The sequence below is a fragment of the Plectropomus leopardus genome, chromosome 14 (assembly GCF_026936395.1).
Source record: "Plectropomus leopardus strain MGB_pleo_1.0 chromosome 14, ASM2693639v1, whole genome shotgun sequence".
Classification (NCBI taxonomy): Eukaryota; Metazoa; Chordata; class Actinopteri; order Perciformes; family Serranidae; genus Plectropomus; species Plectropomus leopardus.
The window spans coordinates 18426604-18442723 of record NC_142189.1 but is presented as its reverse complement, the minus strand read 5'-3'; the positions used below and the strand labels follow the sequence as shown (position 1 = coordinate 18442723).

Sequence of the window (16120 nt, the reverse complement as noted above, 5' to 3'; positions counted from 1 at the left end):
AATCACAGAATGCCTCTTGCATTGTCATAAAAAAAACTTGTTTTATGTTATGATAAATATTTGGGCAAAATTCTCCCTATTCTAAGTAATTTCTAAAGTTTTAGTTAATGAAATATGAACTTAAATTTCATTCTGAATGACATCAAAAAGCCTTTAATCCCACTTACCTTAAGCTGTAAAAACACTTTAAATGGGGTGGAGTAACGACACATCAGCGCATATAACACAAGCTTGCAGATTCCTTTGGTTATCAGGCTGGACTTTATCTGGACTTTACCAGAATCTCAATAATATGTGGAGATGATGTGGTTAATTTTTCTTTCATGTGATTTCCCCTGTTCTTTTGTCCCAGGGCCCTAAAGCTGGGTTATCTCACTCAAGACATGATCGATGACTATGAACCTGCACTGATGTTTACAATTCCCAGACTAGCCATTGTGTGGTAAGTGTTGCCTGTCCTTTCCATTCTTACGCCCACTTCCCTGTTTTCTACTCTCTCCTGCCCTCTTATAGAATTTTAAATGTATTTTTAGTGGGCTGGTTGTGTATTCAGAGGGACCTCTCAACCTAGACCGAAAATCAGAGGACATGTCTGAGCTCTTCCGGCCTTTTCGGACTTTATTGAAGAAAATCAGGTACAGTCTCTGAATATTAATCATCATAAAAAACTATCTTTCTAAATTATCTTTTTTCCTCTATCACTGTCACAACTATCCTACGATGATTTTGCAGAGACCTGCTGCAGACCCTGACTGAGGAGGAGTTGATAACACTGGAAAGGAACTTGTGTATCTCTCAGGACGGGGAATTGTCCATAGACGAGGGGCAGGCCACAAACAGCTCACCAGCTTCCATCCAAGAGAATCACTCATCCTGCAGCCTTGATAATGACACCTCCAAGAAGGAGAGTGAGGCAGAGCAGGAGCATCTGGCTCTGTTTGTCTGTCCCAGCCAGGAGGAGGAGCTGGCAGAAGTGGAAAGGGGCTGGGAGGGGGAGCAGGAGCAGGGCCTGCTGTGCGAGGAGGCGGAGGAGGCCGAGTTGGCCTGCTCCATGCAGTACGATGAGGAGGAACTGGAACAGCTCAACATGATGGTGTACCGCGTGGGGGACGAGATGTCCACCCTTCTGTCGCCTCCCAGCCAGGGTCAGTCCCCAGCGCACCACCCTCATGGAGGGGAGGCAGGAGGCTCCAGTGGGACTTCCAGCACTGAAGCCTCCCCCCGCAGGCTCCTGGTGAGCCGGGGAAGGACAGGCATCTACGTAGAGGAGGAGGACAAGGTTTTCTTCATGGAGGACCTGGACGCAGCAGGAGACAGCATCACCAGCATTTCAAGAGAGGCATGTCGTTGTATTGCCTCTCCTTCCAAAGCACCAGAGTCTGCCCGTCCTGTACAGCGCAACCCGGGACCACGGCCAGACTCCACCAGGAACGGCTGGTACCCTGAGGCCCAGTCAGAGCAGCCGTGCCCACGTCCACGCAGCCAGAATGCACACTGTCCTCATACAAAGCGCCCTCCCTGCACTTCCGCTCCTGGCTCTGAATCTCTACCTTACACCAACGGGTGGGATATGGGTTTGGAGGGGACAGCGTCTGAAACGGCTGAGGTCATCGCTCACCGTATGGGTGGGATGAAGCTGTCTGCCACAGTCATCTTCAACCCTCGCTCTCCCAGCTTGACGGAGCTAGCTGTAGACAAGCTGTTGCTGCCTCGGCCTGCTCCCTCAGAGATTGAGCCCTGTGGCCCTCTGGTGGCCACTCACTGCCTGCTCAACTCCTGTGTCTGTTGTGGGAGCTGTGAGGACGGCCATGAGGATACCATCGGCACAGACACCACTGGACTTGGGTTAGGTATTGCCCTGGGATTGGACAAACACTGCAAGACCGCAGCCCCCAGCACTGTCATCCAGTCCTCTGCCTGCCGTCTGCCCCCGCGAGCTCACGAGCCTCACAGTAAAGGTGAGCTTGCCCAGCTGCCTCCCCCTACTTCCCGCTGCCCTGCAGAAACCCTGGAAGAGGAGTCAAACTCGCAACTCTGTGAGAAGTGCCTGGCTGTGGCTCCAGGGCCAGGGCATCATGCTCAGGACTCTGGGTCCAGCAGAGGGGACGTAACCTCTCTGTGCAACCACCAGCTGAGGAATGAAAAGAGGCAGCAGGCCAGTGGAGGTCGACAGAGGGAAAAAGAGACAGACAAGGACAAACCAGGAACTAAAGACTCAAAGAGGGACACCAAAGAGGACAGCAGGAGGAGCTCCAGGTGAGCTGTCCTTTTTCTAGCTTTCTAATTTATTTGGGAGATGTAAGATCTCAGCGCAGTCTTTTTTTATTTTGCTGTATTTCATCATATATTTTGTCTTATTCTGTTGCTTTTAGGGATGTCCTGATCTGATCTCAAAAATTGGTTTCGGTGTCGAGCAAGACATTTTTTGACTGATGGGGATCGAAAATATTAAGCTTATAGAGCATCCGATCCTTTGTTTTACGTCAGCTGCCACACAGATGTTTTTACTTTCATGCAGAGCAATGTGGAGCGCAGCCTTCGTAACCTGTGCTCCACTTGGCTGTCTCTCCTCTCCGTTGAACTTCAGAGCAGTGGCTGAGCTCTACCTGCCGCGAAACACCACACACCATAAAAGAAAAAAACAGCATGAGACTGTTTATTTATGTTATTTATAGAAGTTGTGAGCACTTGTTTCATTTCAACAAAGTGTGAGTCTCGTGTTTTGCTTTCAGTTATATCGCTTGGTGTTTCTCAGCCCCACACAGAGGAGAAAGCAGAAGAGACTGGTGCACAGCTTACTACAGACAAACTCGCCAAGTGAAACAAAAGTCCCGTGAGCCAGAAGCCGACATGGCTTATACTGTATGCTAATTAAGGGTTATCCGACTAAAATAGACACTCAACAGAATACAGCTCATTTGGTTTACTGAGACTGTCCACTGCAGCAGCAAACACTGGACTTTTGAAGGGACAGAGACATTCCCTTGAGACAGCGGCAAGGCCAACAAGATTAAAAGGAGGTTTTATCATTTTATACTTTATTTTGTAAAGTAAATAAATATATAATAATAATAATAATAATAATAATAATAATAATAATAGGCCAATAAGTTAAAAAAAGAACATTAAGGAACAGCTGGTATGCAGATATTTTTTTAAATAACTTTTGAGAAGCCTTCTTTAAGTGCAGCTGTATTATCTAGGAAAACAAAAGTATTGGATCAGGACTTGATATCGGCAGATACTCATATTAAATGACTGGGATCGAATCGGGGCAAAAAAAAAAAAAGCGATCTTGACATCCCTAGGTGCATTCATCACACTTTCTCCTTATGTTGCCTTTATTTTTTACCTGTGTGTTTCTTTTACCATTTTCACGTTTTATTTGGTTGTTTTTAGTTCTCAGAGCTCTCCCCTCAGCTCTGTATCAGGTAGTGACTGTGAGAGCGTGTCCGTCACCACATGTAGTCTGTCCAGCAGTGCATACACTCCCAGGTAACTCATTTTTTATGAAAGTGTTTTTCAGTGTGTGTCTCACTTTGTGAGTGTCTTTTTCCTACCCATCTACAAACTGAGTCCTTTATGATAGATGAAAAGATAGCTTTGGTAATTTCCAGTCTTTATGCAGCAATCTATTGAAGTGTGAGTCACTCCTTCCCATATGGCTTACAGGTGACAGCCTTAATTTGCCTCCTGGCTTAGCATGTAGATTTATTAGATGTTGTCATATTGATTTCTATTTATATTCTATACAGTTTATTTAATGGCTTATTCCTTGCAATTTGTGAAAAATGTGGATTTGTTTCCTTTTGTTTTATATGCTTTATTTATGATTTTTAACTTAAAAGATTAGCATCTACAATGGATAAAAAAATGTTGTGGAAAATTATGTTTTAACAATTCAGAAATAAAAAATGTCAATCTTTCCCTGTCTTGTCACCACTTCCAGCCCTGTCAGCAGTCTGACCCCCAGCTCAGGGATGTCAGAAGATTTGGACCATCAGGAGATCCAGCTGGCCCTGCAAAACGCCAAGTTGGCCGCCAGGAACAAGATCCGATCACGCTTCCACAGCAGCAGCGACCTCATCCACCGTCTCTTTGTTTGTATATCAGGTAAAAGCTGTCACGCTGTAAGTTAGTCGCTCTCCCTCCACCTCTTTGTCTCAGTCGTGCTGATCTATGTTTTGGCGTGATGCAGGCGTTGCTGATCAGCTGCAGACCAACTATGCTAGTGACCTTCGAAGCATCCTCAAGACTCTGTTTGAAGTCATGGCAACCAAGTGTGAGGAGGGAGACAACGATAACCACAAGAAAGGTGAGGAACGTGTATTGGATGAACAATATCTTCCTGTATGTTGTCCCTCAAAAGTAGGGCATCGCTTTTAGTGATGGATCCACAGAGAATTATCACCTGGCTCCCCTCGGAGATTTATAGTGAGATTCAGCTCTTTGTTTAGCTGTGCGGCCCACAGCTTTACTGTTTTCTTCTGCAGCACGCAGCTGATTTCCTCTTAAAAGTTCAATATAAATTAATGTGAAGTCAGTGATTCTGTCCTGCTCTTGTCAAATAAAAGATGTTGCAAACTCCTTTAACCTTTTTGAAAAAAATCACCAATACCTCTTAATGACAGTGTGACGACTGTAATGCCATTTTACCCGAATCAGCTAGTCTGCATTATATTGTCTAACTGGTCCATAACTCTGCAGCAGAGCTTTTGACATAAACAGCAATCAGTCACACAGTGCACATGTTTTTGTTTCTTCTTCTGTGGTATCCAGCAGGTCCTGTTCTGCGTAGTGCCGTGCTGGAGGACTGTGCTCTCTGTCAGGAGACCATTTCCTCATCAGAATTAGCAGCCAAGGCCCGGGACGGCCACTTCGAAGGTCAGAAAATCCACCCACTCAAAGTTTAGTTTAAATAATAATATAATAATAATCTTAATTTATGATGCACTTAAAAAAAGAGTTACACAGTGCTTTACAAGGAAACTAAATGAAACAGACAAGTGATTAAAAAAAAAAAAGACATGTTAGTCTGTTCCTTTTTCCCTTTTTCCCTGCAGCAGATGTACCGATGATGACAGGCCTATTTTGTGTTAACTGTTTCTCTCTGTGCAGACCCTCCAGACTGGGTCCCCGATGAAGCCTGCAACTCCTGTATTGCCTGCAAGGCTCCCTTCACTGTCATCCGCAGGAAGCATCACTGTAGAAGCTGTGGAAAGGTACAATCATTTATGAAATGAAAGTTCAACAGAAAACTGAGCGTCATTTCCACGCAAAGCTCAGCATTTATCACTGTAGAGGTGAGCTGAGGCTATAATCAAACTCACTTCAGGGTGAAAAAAGCCTAAAAGACAATCTTAAAAAAACAACAACAAAAAAAACCAAAACAAAACCTCCATTCAGGTATCAAGTAATGTATGCAATTTTGAGTTAGCATGGTCTTATGGTGCAAAATGGTAAATGCGGCTGAGTTTTTGTAATTAGAAAATATTCTGACTGGCATCTAAATATTTTCAGCCACATATCAATCACTTAAAAATGTATAGCCTTTAAGAAAATGTTATGTTCTGTACAGTCTACATTGATGAACTCACAGCTGTCAGTTGCTTGGCTCTTTGGGACTGGCTGCAGGCTGACCAAAGACTGAACACCTCTAATGCCCGGCTTAAGTTTATCTGAAACTTTTTTTAAAACACTGACAAGCCAAAGCATGTTTATATAATTTATCATTAAAACATTATTAGGAAGAAATAAATTAATCCTGCAGCTGTGCAATTATTTAAATATTAGCTTAGGCTATTAAGCTATTATTATGATTTCAAGCTTTTATAGGAATATTTTACAATATGAATATTATATAATATGTAGGCTCATATAAGTAATATGTGTAGGCTATGGTTAAGTCCATGTAATAGATGTAAAAATTAAATTTTTCAACCCCGAGTTTGATTGTCCACTGCAACACAGTTGACTGCAGCAGTGACTTCTTTCGATTCTGCGTTTTTCCGACTTTCTTTGATGACACTTTTCAGACTGCTTAATAGAACCCATTGGTTAAATTGATCCTGGGATGTCAGCGTTTCCATTTCTCTCTCAGAGAATTTTCTGTTCTTGGCTGTACACCTCTCCAATGTTGTCTGAACTCTCAGAATGAGGCCTCCGAATTGAGATTACATTGGAGCGGGATATTTAATTGATGATGACACCCGATCATTCCTACACTGTCACTGAAGAGATAAGAATGTCTGATCTGTGCTGCTTTGTACGTGAGAGTCGATCAAACTTATGTTTCTGCATGGTACATTGCCATTGTGTGGATAGTAACTGATACGTACATATACTCTGTCCTTTCAGATCTTCTGCTCTCGCTGCTCCTCTCACTCTGCTCCTCTGCCTCGGTATGGCCAGGTGAAGCCCGTCAGGGTTTGCACGCACTGCTATATGTTTCACGTCACCCCCTTCTACAGTGACAAGGCCGGCATCTAATCCAAGACTGTCACTGAAAGCACACAGTCCGCCACAACAAGCATATGCAACGGAAAACTTGATGGTCATCATCATACCTGCTAAGTGAGGCTTCAGAACGAGGCCGTTACAGATGACAGAGCAGAGAGACGAGACACGCAGCCGCGAGCGATGATTCGACCCGTTTGTGTTGCTTCAGAGAGATGTCCCTGGGAACCAAAAGGTTTGATTTTAGTGTCCAGCCAACACAAAGAAATGATCCGCAAATGCCTGTCTGACTAAAGAGGTGCAAAACAGAGAGGAGACAAACGGGCAATAACAGATTTTGAACTGTCGTTGCGCAGCAGTCCTCTGTAGCAGGTTGCAGCACAAAATCAGAGCAGGCCACTTTGTTTTGTTGCTTTATGTGTAAATGACAGGACTTGTGACATATTTTCCTATGCTTTAGCGAGCTTCCTACATTTGTGCCAGAGCTCCCACGGGACTCGGATTACTCAAAAGAATGTAAGTCATGATAACCATGTAAATAAGGATAATTCTGGTAATAGCTACACTACAATGTCTTCAGAAAACGGTTGGTATTTATATGGGAACTGGAAGAGCAATCTTCACCAGGCTACCATTCCCAGTAAAGCAAAAATGAAAAACAGACAGCTTTTATATTGAGATTCTTTCATGCTTTTAATGGCAATGAATGTGTAATTCTGTATCACTTTGTGAAATGGCGTCTAGGTTCAAACAAGTTTGACTGCTCATCTCTTGACGGCAATGGGCTGTGCCCGCCGCTTTTACAGTTGCACCGTGGCATGTTTAGTTTTCTTTGGGGACTTTGCTGCACACTGAGATGGATGAAAGGGACTCCTCAGTCATCACTGTCAGGTCTTGAAGGCCCCCTAGTGGAGAGTTGACCTCTCTTCGCTCAGTGCTCTCACCACCGTGTTGTGTACAATTTGTTCTGAACCAGAGGCCTTCTCAGGTGCTGGCCTACAGACTACAGGCCAATTATTGCCCTTTGATTTCTCGTCCTCACACTCGTTATAGTGCAATATTGTGACTACTAACTCTAATGGTCCTGCACATTTTAGAGACGACACTATTTAAATTGTAGTTACAGGCCATTTCTGAGGAGATAAGTTATGCTGATTTGGGTTTACACTAAATTATTTCCAGCTCTGGTGGTACTGGTATCGGACAAGAACAGATATTTTGTTCGCAGACTGACTTCCTTTCCGCTCTTGAATCTGCTTCCATTGCAATGACCGCATACAAAGTATCTTCCATGCTCATGATATATCACAGTTTGTACATTTGAATGGTCTGAAGTGGCCACTCTACAAATGTGGACCTTTGAGCAACATCGCCGAACATTACATCGTTTCCATTCTGCTCTGACGCAAGGCAGTTTCTCAGGCATTACATAATCAAAATCACTCACTTCTCTTCTTGGATCAATCTTATTTTCATCAAAGGACACATAAACTCAGTTTGAAAAGTTTTTTTTTCCTTTTATAAAGAACAAAAATAATGTATGAAGCTATAATCACTTTTATGTAAAATACAAAAAATCATGCAGTAATTAAAGGGCGGGATATCATATTATTGTTTCAGAGCTTGGGTCTTATTTTGTAAAATTCCAGGACATTTCCACGTAAGGAGCTGTGTAAAATACTCAACAAACAAATAATGTTATATAGTTTTAAATGCGATGTATATTGAAATAAATTACTTTTTTCCTGTTAAAAAATGTTGACTGTTAACTTCTCCACTTCCCTGATCAACTCATTGTTAATTAATTATGGTCCAAAAAAAAGCAAAAAGAGGTCCTTTTCCCAAACAACAATCCATCCTTTCGGAAAAACAGAACACTGAGTTTTTTGGAAATTATTATAGCTGCAGATATTTTTATTTAAATATTGGCTTGACTGAATTTTCTCAAAAAGTGCTCATTTACAGCCCGAGTCTATTTTAGATGCTATTTGTCAGTTTTTCCTGCCACTTGAGTAGGCAGTGTGGGCCGACTCATCAGATGAGCAACACCCTGCTTAACTGAATTTCTGAGTTTTTTTGGGAGCTGCTGGATTGACACATTATTAGACCTTCAAGTATTTCCACATAGTTGAAGGGAAAACAGGGTTGAGGCTTTCTAAAGAGACCTTGGCTTATCTCAGCTAAGTCAAGAAGACGACAATTTCAAAACCAAACGTTTGTGTTAATGGGATGAGTAGGACCCCCCTTTTTTAATGCTTGAGCCCAAAAGAGACTAAAGTCAGGATATCTCAGACTCTGCTGCTTTGGCTTTTATTTTTATCCATCTCTTGGGAAAATTGCTGGAGTAACCTCTAAGAAAAATAAAAGAGCACCAACAGTTACAGTGCACCATTCTGGACCAGCAAAGGACACCTTTCTTGCCAGAGACTTTTAATTTGACAAAAATGAAGACATTTCATCCATAAATTGATGTGGAAAAGACAGAAATTGGATCATAAAAAGTCACCAGAATGCAGGAAATTAAGTGTTTGATGATTAAAATTTTCTGGTGGACAATCTACAAATCTCTGTTCTATATGCCCCACCCCCCCAATATTGAAACTAAACCAACACCCTTGATTTAATGAGTGAGATAGATATTGATTGTGCTGAGGAATCTCTCATCATGGTAGGAGCTGATCAGAGACCACTAGGTGGCAGCACTTGTTCATGGCGTTGTATTTATCATTGACAGCACAGAGATTCAGTACTGATCAGCGGTGGAGGAAGTATCTTTTACTTAAGTACAATTACTAATAACACAATTAAAGTAAAAGTCCTACAAATGTTGTGTAAGTATAATAAAGAAACTGTATAAGAAAATACTTACTATGCAGCCAAACAGGCTCAGTTGTTGCATCTTTACATATTATAATATTTTTATTATCATTTATGCAGTAACATATAAGTTGCATTTTAAAGTTGTAGCTAGCTACAATAGAGCTTAATTTATTCAGTTTTTATACTGTTGGGTGGTTTAATTTAGTGTAGACTATAACAAGGCATTGTATTTTATATAGGGTACTCATTATAGGTTTTTAAAATCTTAATCTACAAATTAATCTACAATTTAACCTCTGTTTGAGACACACAGACTTTGTGGTGATTGTTGTAATTGTATTAATTTTGTGTCTCTTTGTAGTTATTTCGTCCCTTTTTACAGTAATGTTGTGTTTCTGTGGTTATTTTGTCTCTGTTTGTGATCTCTTTATAGTTGTTTTTTCTCTTTTGTAGTCATTTTGTGTCTCTTTGTGGTTTTTTTTACCCCTTTATTGTGATTATTTTGTGACTCTGTGGTTGTTTTGTCCCTTTTAGTTATTTTGTGTCTCTTTGCAGTTCCTTTGTATCTCTTTGTGTTCTTTTTGTGTATCTTTGCAGTCATGCTGAGTGTCTCTTGTCAATTTATGTACATGTTAATTTGAGGGACATTTTGCAGGTAAGGGGTGGACACTGAAACTTTGGACCCCTGGGTCCAGTAGCCCCATTTAGTAATCCACGAGTACATTACTTGTATAAATGTACTTAGTTACTTTCCACTACTGGTAACATGAGTATATTTATTTATTTATTTACCCTTAAATATCGAAAATGTTATATCCCAGACATGGATACTGAAATAATAATGAATGGATTTGAGTCTCTGGTGCCCAGCAGTAAGTTGATAAATACTTTTACTTTGTTAGAAGTTTTTAAATCTGTTATAGGAGAATAGCATGGCAGTAAAGCGGCCTATTCTCTCTGATAAAGCCATAATGAGGACTTAATTTTGCAGTGTATTTGTGTAGTACCCTCTGTTAAGCTGCACAGCTGTTATCTGTTTTCTCTTACATTAAGCTGACAGATGCAGGTAATGGCTCTGTGATGAAGAGGTTAGTGTGAGATAAAGAGTTAAATGTGTCCGGCCTCTGCAGCCTGTGATTGGCCCGCAGCTGCAGCGCTGGGACGGACAACAAGCCTCCGCTCTGTGCGCACACTGGAAAAGTCACTTGGTGGACGAAGCGGACTACACAGACAGGACTGCACAGAGTTTTTAAAAAACTGGCGCACAACATGAGAGTTTTATTGTAATTTACAGAAGTTTCCGGTTTTATTTCGTGTTTTAATACGTTATTTTATCGCAGAGACGCGCGCGTGCTGGTCCGTTAGAGGTCGGTGAAAAGTCGACCACTGTCACTCCTGATTCATGGACTCAACACGGACTTTAGCTAAAAGTGTTTCTGTCAAGAGGCTGACACAAGGTTGACTCCATTCATTGAATATCCAGGTACGTTACCGACACTTTCATACCGGCAGTTTGTCCATTTTGTGTCGAAATATTCACATGTATTGCCTGTTTAACGTAACCGTTACCAAAGCTAAAAGTGGGCAGCATCAGTGTCAATTTAGAGTATAAACAAAGATAAACTAGCGAAAACAGAAACGTTTGCTAGTCAGTACATCGGATAGCTAGTTTGATATTTGGTGAACGTATTCCTAATTGTAATTTTGCACTAACCATGACTTCCTCAACTTAAATAAAGAACCTGAAAATATTGTGTGCCCCAAAATATTAAGTCCCAAACCTGTGCTGTGTTTAATTTTCACCCAGACGTATTATGTGAGAGTGCCAACGTATTGTCAGTGTTTATTATGGAATGTATATTGCTTTTTTTGTCAATATTTGCACCAAACTTACTTCATTTTGGGTTAATTTTAGACCCTTATAGACCCAAAATGTCCCAGGAGTTTAGTTTGGGAACCAACCCAAACTTTGTTCGCCCAAAATAGTCTTTTATTGACATTATAAATGAGTTGCTATTAATGTAATAACATTTGATGTTACTTATCTATATTGTAGTGTAATATTTCATAAAAGAAAGTCATGTTTTATCTTAGCATGTGAAATTGGTTCAAACAACATTTTTTAAAAAAAATAAATCCTCTGATAGTCCCTTTGAGAATAATATGCATAAACTGTGTCACTGTGACCATGTCTCTCCTAGATTTAGGGGACATGAAGTTGTCTTTGGACAGTATGGGCATCCTGAAGATTGTGCTCTTCATCTTTGAGGCTGTTTTACTGACCGACTGTGCAAGAGGTAAGAGCTGTTTCATAAATGTTCTAAACTAATATTGCATGTGTTTAAAAATCTGGAAGGTAACAGCGGATTCATAGCTCATTATAAGTCAAGTCCACTGGCTGGTTTCTTGTGAGCATGAAGAAAGTCTCAGTTGGCTCTTAATGCACAGAAAAGTAAGAGACGGAAAACTAAGAACTAAAAAATCTCTTAACAGGGCCCAAAATCAACACAGGGCAGGGGAACGAGAGAGGGCAAGCCAACCCCTACCCCCAGTTTGTGTGTGTTTCAGTCACAGCCATGTATGTGAGTGTGTGTGTGTGTGTGTGTGCACATTCACTACAGCTAAACCAAACAAACATCATCCATCAGCTTCCCAGGGTGAAAGAACACAAGTCAGTGTAAGAGTCCAGCTCTCCCGCGGCTGGCCAAGGGACTGTCTCACATTAGTGTGTGTGTGTTTATGCATGCACACGTATGTGTGTGTTCTTGACCGAAACAGTGAGTGGAGTGGAGAGTGGGAGACCTCAGTCCAACCACAATTCACTGCACTGTTTATTGTGCCAGTATCAATACTTTTCTTCATAAAGACAACTTGCAGTGAGCTTGTCAACAGTTCATGAATAACTGTCAAGGCAATTTCTATGATTTCATCCACCATCACTGACTACTGAACCATGTCTGATGCAACCCAGCGGCAGGAGTCAAACTCCGAGGCAAAACTTGAAACTACAGTTTAATGAGAGAAATCTAAAAGCCAGACACATTTCCCCAGAAGACCACGCACTGGCAAAACAAGCAGGCTCCACCAGCTCAGCATGGAAGTGAATTCAAGAGGCGTCTGATAGGTACAATACCTGCATGTGGCTATCAGGGCTCAAGGTAGAGGGGCAGGCGGGGGGGGTTGGCGGCAGTTTAGAGGGGGAGATTAGATCTGTGGGTCTGCAGACAATGCCTTATTCACAATGTGGAAGCCAGGCCTTCACGGCACGACTAACCAAAAAGTAAACAAGACGTGAAGGCTAAATAAGATTAGACAGGCAATTTTGTATGTTTACAGATTAACAGATGTCAGTGGTGGAGAAATCCAAAAGAGACTCCGATGGGAAGGTGGAGGTCTAAAGGAAGAATTTACAGCCTGTTTTTCATAATTTCTGTAAAAGCAGTTGCAGATGCACTGACAGTTAGACACATCAGCAGATATGTATATGGCAGCGAGATGATTTTGAATAGTTTTGGTATGTAACTATGTACATTTACTCAATTACTGTACTTAAGTACAAAATTGAGGTTCTTGTAGTGTATGAGTATTAGTTTTATGCCCCATTCTACCTCTGCTCTACTTCATCTCAGAGGCAAATATTGTATTTTTTACTCCACTACAATTATTTGATAGCTTTAGTTACTTGTTTCTTTTCCAATCAAGATTTTTTTTGTTTTTTGCTTTTTTTGCAGGGATTCAAATACCCCGTTTTGTTGCGAGAAACGCCGCTGTTAAATTCTCAGTGTATAGTTAAAAATACCTTGTTTTGACACCAGAAAAACATCTGCTAAATATTTTATTTTTGTTTTGTCTAGGTTTAGGTTTGGGTTTAGTTTTTTTTAAGGAGGGCACTACAAATTTATAAATACACAAGGTATAAAAATGCAAGAATTATCCAGGAGGCTATTTTTCTGTAGACCCTCAGCCAAGGTGTTATACAAGGCTTCCTAAAATACAGAAAAGCAAAAGAACAAAGAAAGCTGGCATACAGTTGAAGATAGACAATGGCTGCTAAGTTTTTCAGCATATTTTTTAGATTACCTGATTTTGTTGCCAGAAAAAATCTGCTAAATGTCTCGTCAAAAATAACTTTTTTTGTGAGAGAAAATGGCAGTCTCAGCATCTTTATAAAAACATCCAATTTTGTCGAGTACTTTTACTCAGGGTTCCCACAGTCATGGACAACCTAGAAAAGTCATGGAATATCACATTCAGATTTTCAAGTTCTAGAAAAGTCATGGAATTATTAAAAACTTTTAAACGTTTTGGAAAAGTCATGGAATTTTGTGGTGTAATGAAATTGTTACAATAATTTTTGATGGACAATCTTCCACGAAATGTAACATCACACCAGTTGCGTCATGTGATGTTTTGTTTACCATCATGTATGTTTCTTTATTTTCTGTCCATGCTCTGTCTCTCCCTTTGTGGATGCTAGCTATCTGAAATAATGTTTGAATCTGATATTTTTGAAATTGCTGGGCAAGTGGGAAAAGAAGGAAATATTACGGCTCCTTAAAAAGTCATGGAAAAGTTAATACATTTTATTCATTCAAATGTGTTGGAAACCTGTTTACTTTTCATACTTAAAGTAAATTTTGCTGGTGCTGTGCATGCAGACTGCAGGATTTTTACTTGTAACACAATATTTTCAGTGTGGAGTGTGGTATCGGTACTTTTATCGAAGTAAAGGATGTGAGTACTTAGTCCACCTCTGATTTTGAATGTCAATCTGTGAAAATCTGTGTAAATATTCCACAGTTTTCCCAGGCAGCAGAAGCAGCAGCGATACAGTGACTTCTATGTTACAGTCCAAATGCAGCAGCTTGACTCTGACAACCTATGAAATACAGTCAGGGGGTTTAGGCTCGAAACTTGTGCTGCTGTAGTGCAGCTTCGGCCAGAAAAGCTGTAAAACTGTTCCTGTAAAATTTAACAATGCATGAGGACATCTTTGACAAATGTAAATTAAATTAAGAAGGACAGGCGCGCTTTGTCTTATGTGTGAAACTGCAAAAACACACTGGAAGTGTTACTTTATGCTTGTTATGTCAACATTTCAAGCAACACACCAGAAGACAGTGAGTTTGGGTAAACGATTTTAAGCCTGTTGCTGTCAGTCATCTGGCGACATCTGACCCTGGACCCCCTGCCCACTCACACACGCACACATGGACCCTCCCTCTCTCCACTGCTGCGACTTTGCAACTGGCCAAACGAGAATTATTTCTTAAGACCCCCCCCCCCTCCCTAGGAACCCCTCTCACTTCCTCCATCCCAGCGCCTTCTTTCCTCCCCCTCTGGTGCTCGGCCACCCCCAGCAGCTGGAGGAGGTGCTCGGTGATGTGTCCCAGCAGAGCCTCTAATGTGGTGACAGGCTAGGGGACCACTGGGCTCCACTAACAGAGGAATGCAGCAGCCCTGGACATATGGGTCTGCAGAAATGCACCCTGGGAGAAATAGAGAGGCACCAGGTGTCTGTGTTATGCACCAGGACTAACTAACAAAGAACATGCACACACTGAGTGGTGCTGTTTTCATGCATTTTAATTAGAAACAGGCATCGTACAGTTGTGCCTTCTTGTGCATGTATGTGACTCTGTTTTATTTCCTGTTTGCTAACACCACACATGCATGTTTGCTTCCCCTCTGGAGCAGCCTGTGATGTTTAGAGCATGCAAAATGCTCTGCAACCCTGCTGGAAAATATACATTTTATAGCAGTGTTACATCATGGGTTCATAACAAGAGGGTACTATGAGATAAATTGTATGCCAAGGGCTTTTAAAATCACAAGGCTATTTGGCTTTCAGACAGTTTTCCATTTCCTTTAACCCTAATGAAGCTAGTTTCTCAGCAACCAAATGCCCCAAAGTCCTCTTATTTTTTAAATAGCTCCTGAATAGTAAGAAGGTGTAACAGTGGTGTTCTGGCTTGTCGGCCAAGCTGGTGAGATTGGGGGGGGGGTTGAGCTTGGCTGTGCTGCTGTGTAGCATGTTTTTTTTTACAGTCCTTGCCCAACTCGCACTTTTATGCTCCATTTAGGTATTAGAAATAAAATCAGTTTCATGTTACGTTTAGTTTCTCTGCCCACACCGAACAGTAGAACTCAAGGGAAGTGAAACACTTTTTGTCTTCACATCACCTCCACTTTTTCCAAACCAGACCCTAGGGCTGTACCCAACTCAGTCGAATCGGATTTGGTTTGGTGGGAAGTTCAGAGTGACGGCAACATTTACGAAATACAATAAACAAGGCAAGTTGGCCCTCTGAGCTAACATGAGCTAACTATGATAACCACAGAACTGAAGTGTGCAGCAACCTTTTTTTTTTTTTTTTTTTTTTTTTTACAGATGCTAGATATGAGACAAAAGTCAGAGACTCTATTAAATTACCGTGAGCTCTAAATTCATCACTTTTAAGCAGAAGGCAGAAGTTAACACCTCTGTGCATCATCGGGCAATGCCAAGTTAAGTAGGAACTTTTGCACCATTATTCTACCTTATTTTTCTTTATTAAAGCTACAAACACTGGATAGTGGGACAAAGCTGTGTCATCTTTAAGTAGGTAGCAGAAGTAGCAACAGCGCCAAATCTACATCTTTATAAAAGGCACAGCTGGCAGGCGAGGACCACTGACAGGACAGGACATGTTATGTTTGCAACCAATCACGGGTAGATTTAAAAAACAGCTTCCATAGCTAGCAGCTAACTCACAAAAGTGCGGCCGAAAATGTGAAATTGGGAAAACAATGAGGTCTGGGAGCCCTTTAATTTGCCGCCATGTAACAGAGACGGCAAATGATT

General features: G+C 41.3%; 2 protein-coding genes across 5 annotated transcripts in view; both read left to right on the top strand.

The window, feature by feature from the left end:
- Positions 1 to 8212, top strand: part of zfyve28 (zinc finger, FYVE domain containing 28) — a 33346-nt gene extending 25134 nt beyond the window's left edge. Inside the window, exons 6-14 of one of the 3 annotated variants that reach the window (XM_042501101.2) lie at positions 353 to 442; positions 534 to 635; positions 733 to 2256; positions 3400 to 3495; positions 3950 to 4113; positions 4199 to 4315; positions 4783 to 4884; positions 5119 to 5222; positions 6358 to 8212. In XM_042501101.2, the coding sequence (XP_042357035.2) occupies positions 353 to 442; positions 534 to 635; positions 733 to 2256; positions 3400 to 3495; positions 3950 to 4113; positions 4199 to 4315; positions 4783 to 4884; positions 5119 to 5222; positions 6358 to 6489 (2431 nt within the window). In that variant the 3' untranslated portion in view covers positions 6490 to 8212. Of the gene's footprint in view, positions 1 to 352; positions 443 to 533; positions 636 to 732; positions 2257 to 3399; positions 3496 to 3949; positions 4114 to 4198; positions 4316 to 4779; positions 4885 to 5118; positions 5223 to 6357 lie in introns of all 3 variants that reach the window. The other 2 variants (XM_042501100.2, XM_088087135.1) reach the window with 2 other exon arrangements.
- Positions 8213 to 10427: 2215 nt separating this feature from the next.
- The window catches only part of LOC121953599 (fibroblast growth factor receptor-like 1), a 41694-nt gene continuing 36001 nt past the window's right edge, over positions 10428 to 16120 (top strand). Inside the window, exons 1-2 of one of the 2 annotated variants that reach the window (XM_042500765.2) lie at positions 10428 to 10759; positions 11478 to 11573. In XM_042500765.2, coding sequence (XP_042356699.2) covers positions 11489 to 11573 — 85 coding nt within the window. In that variant the 5' untranslated portion in view covers positions 10428 to 10759; positions 11478 to 11488. The remainder of the gene's footprint in view (positions 10760 to 11477; positions 11574 to 16120) is intronic. The other variant, XM_042500766.2, reaches the window with a different exon arrangement.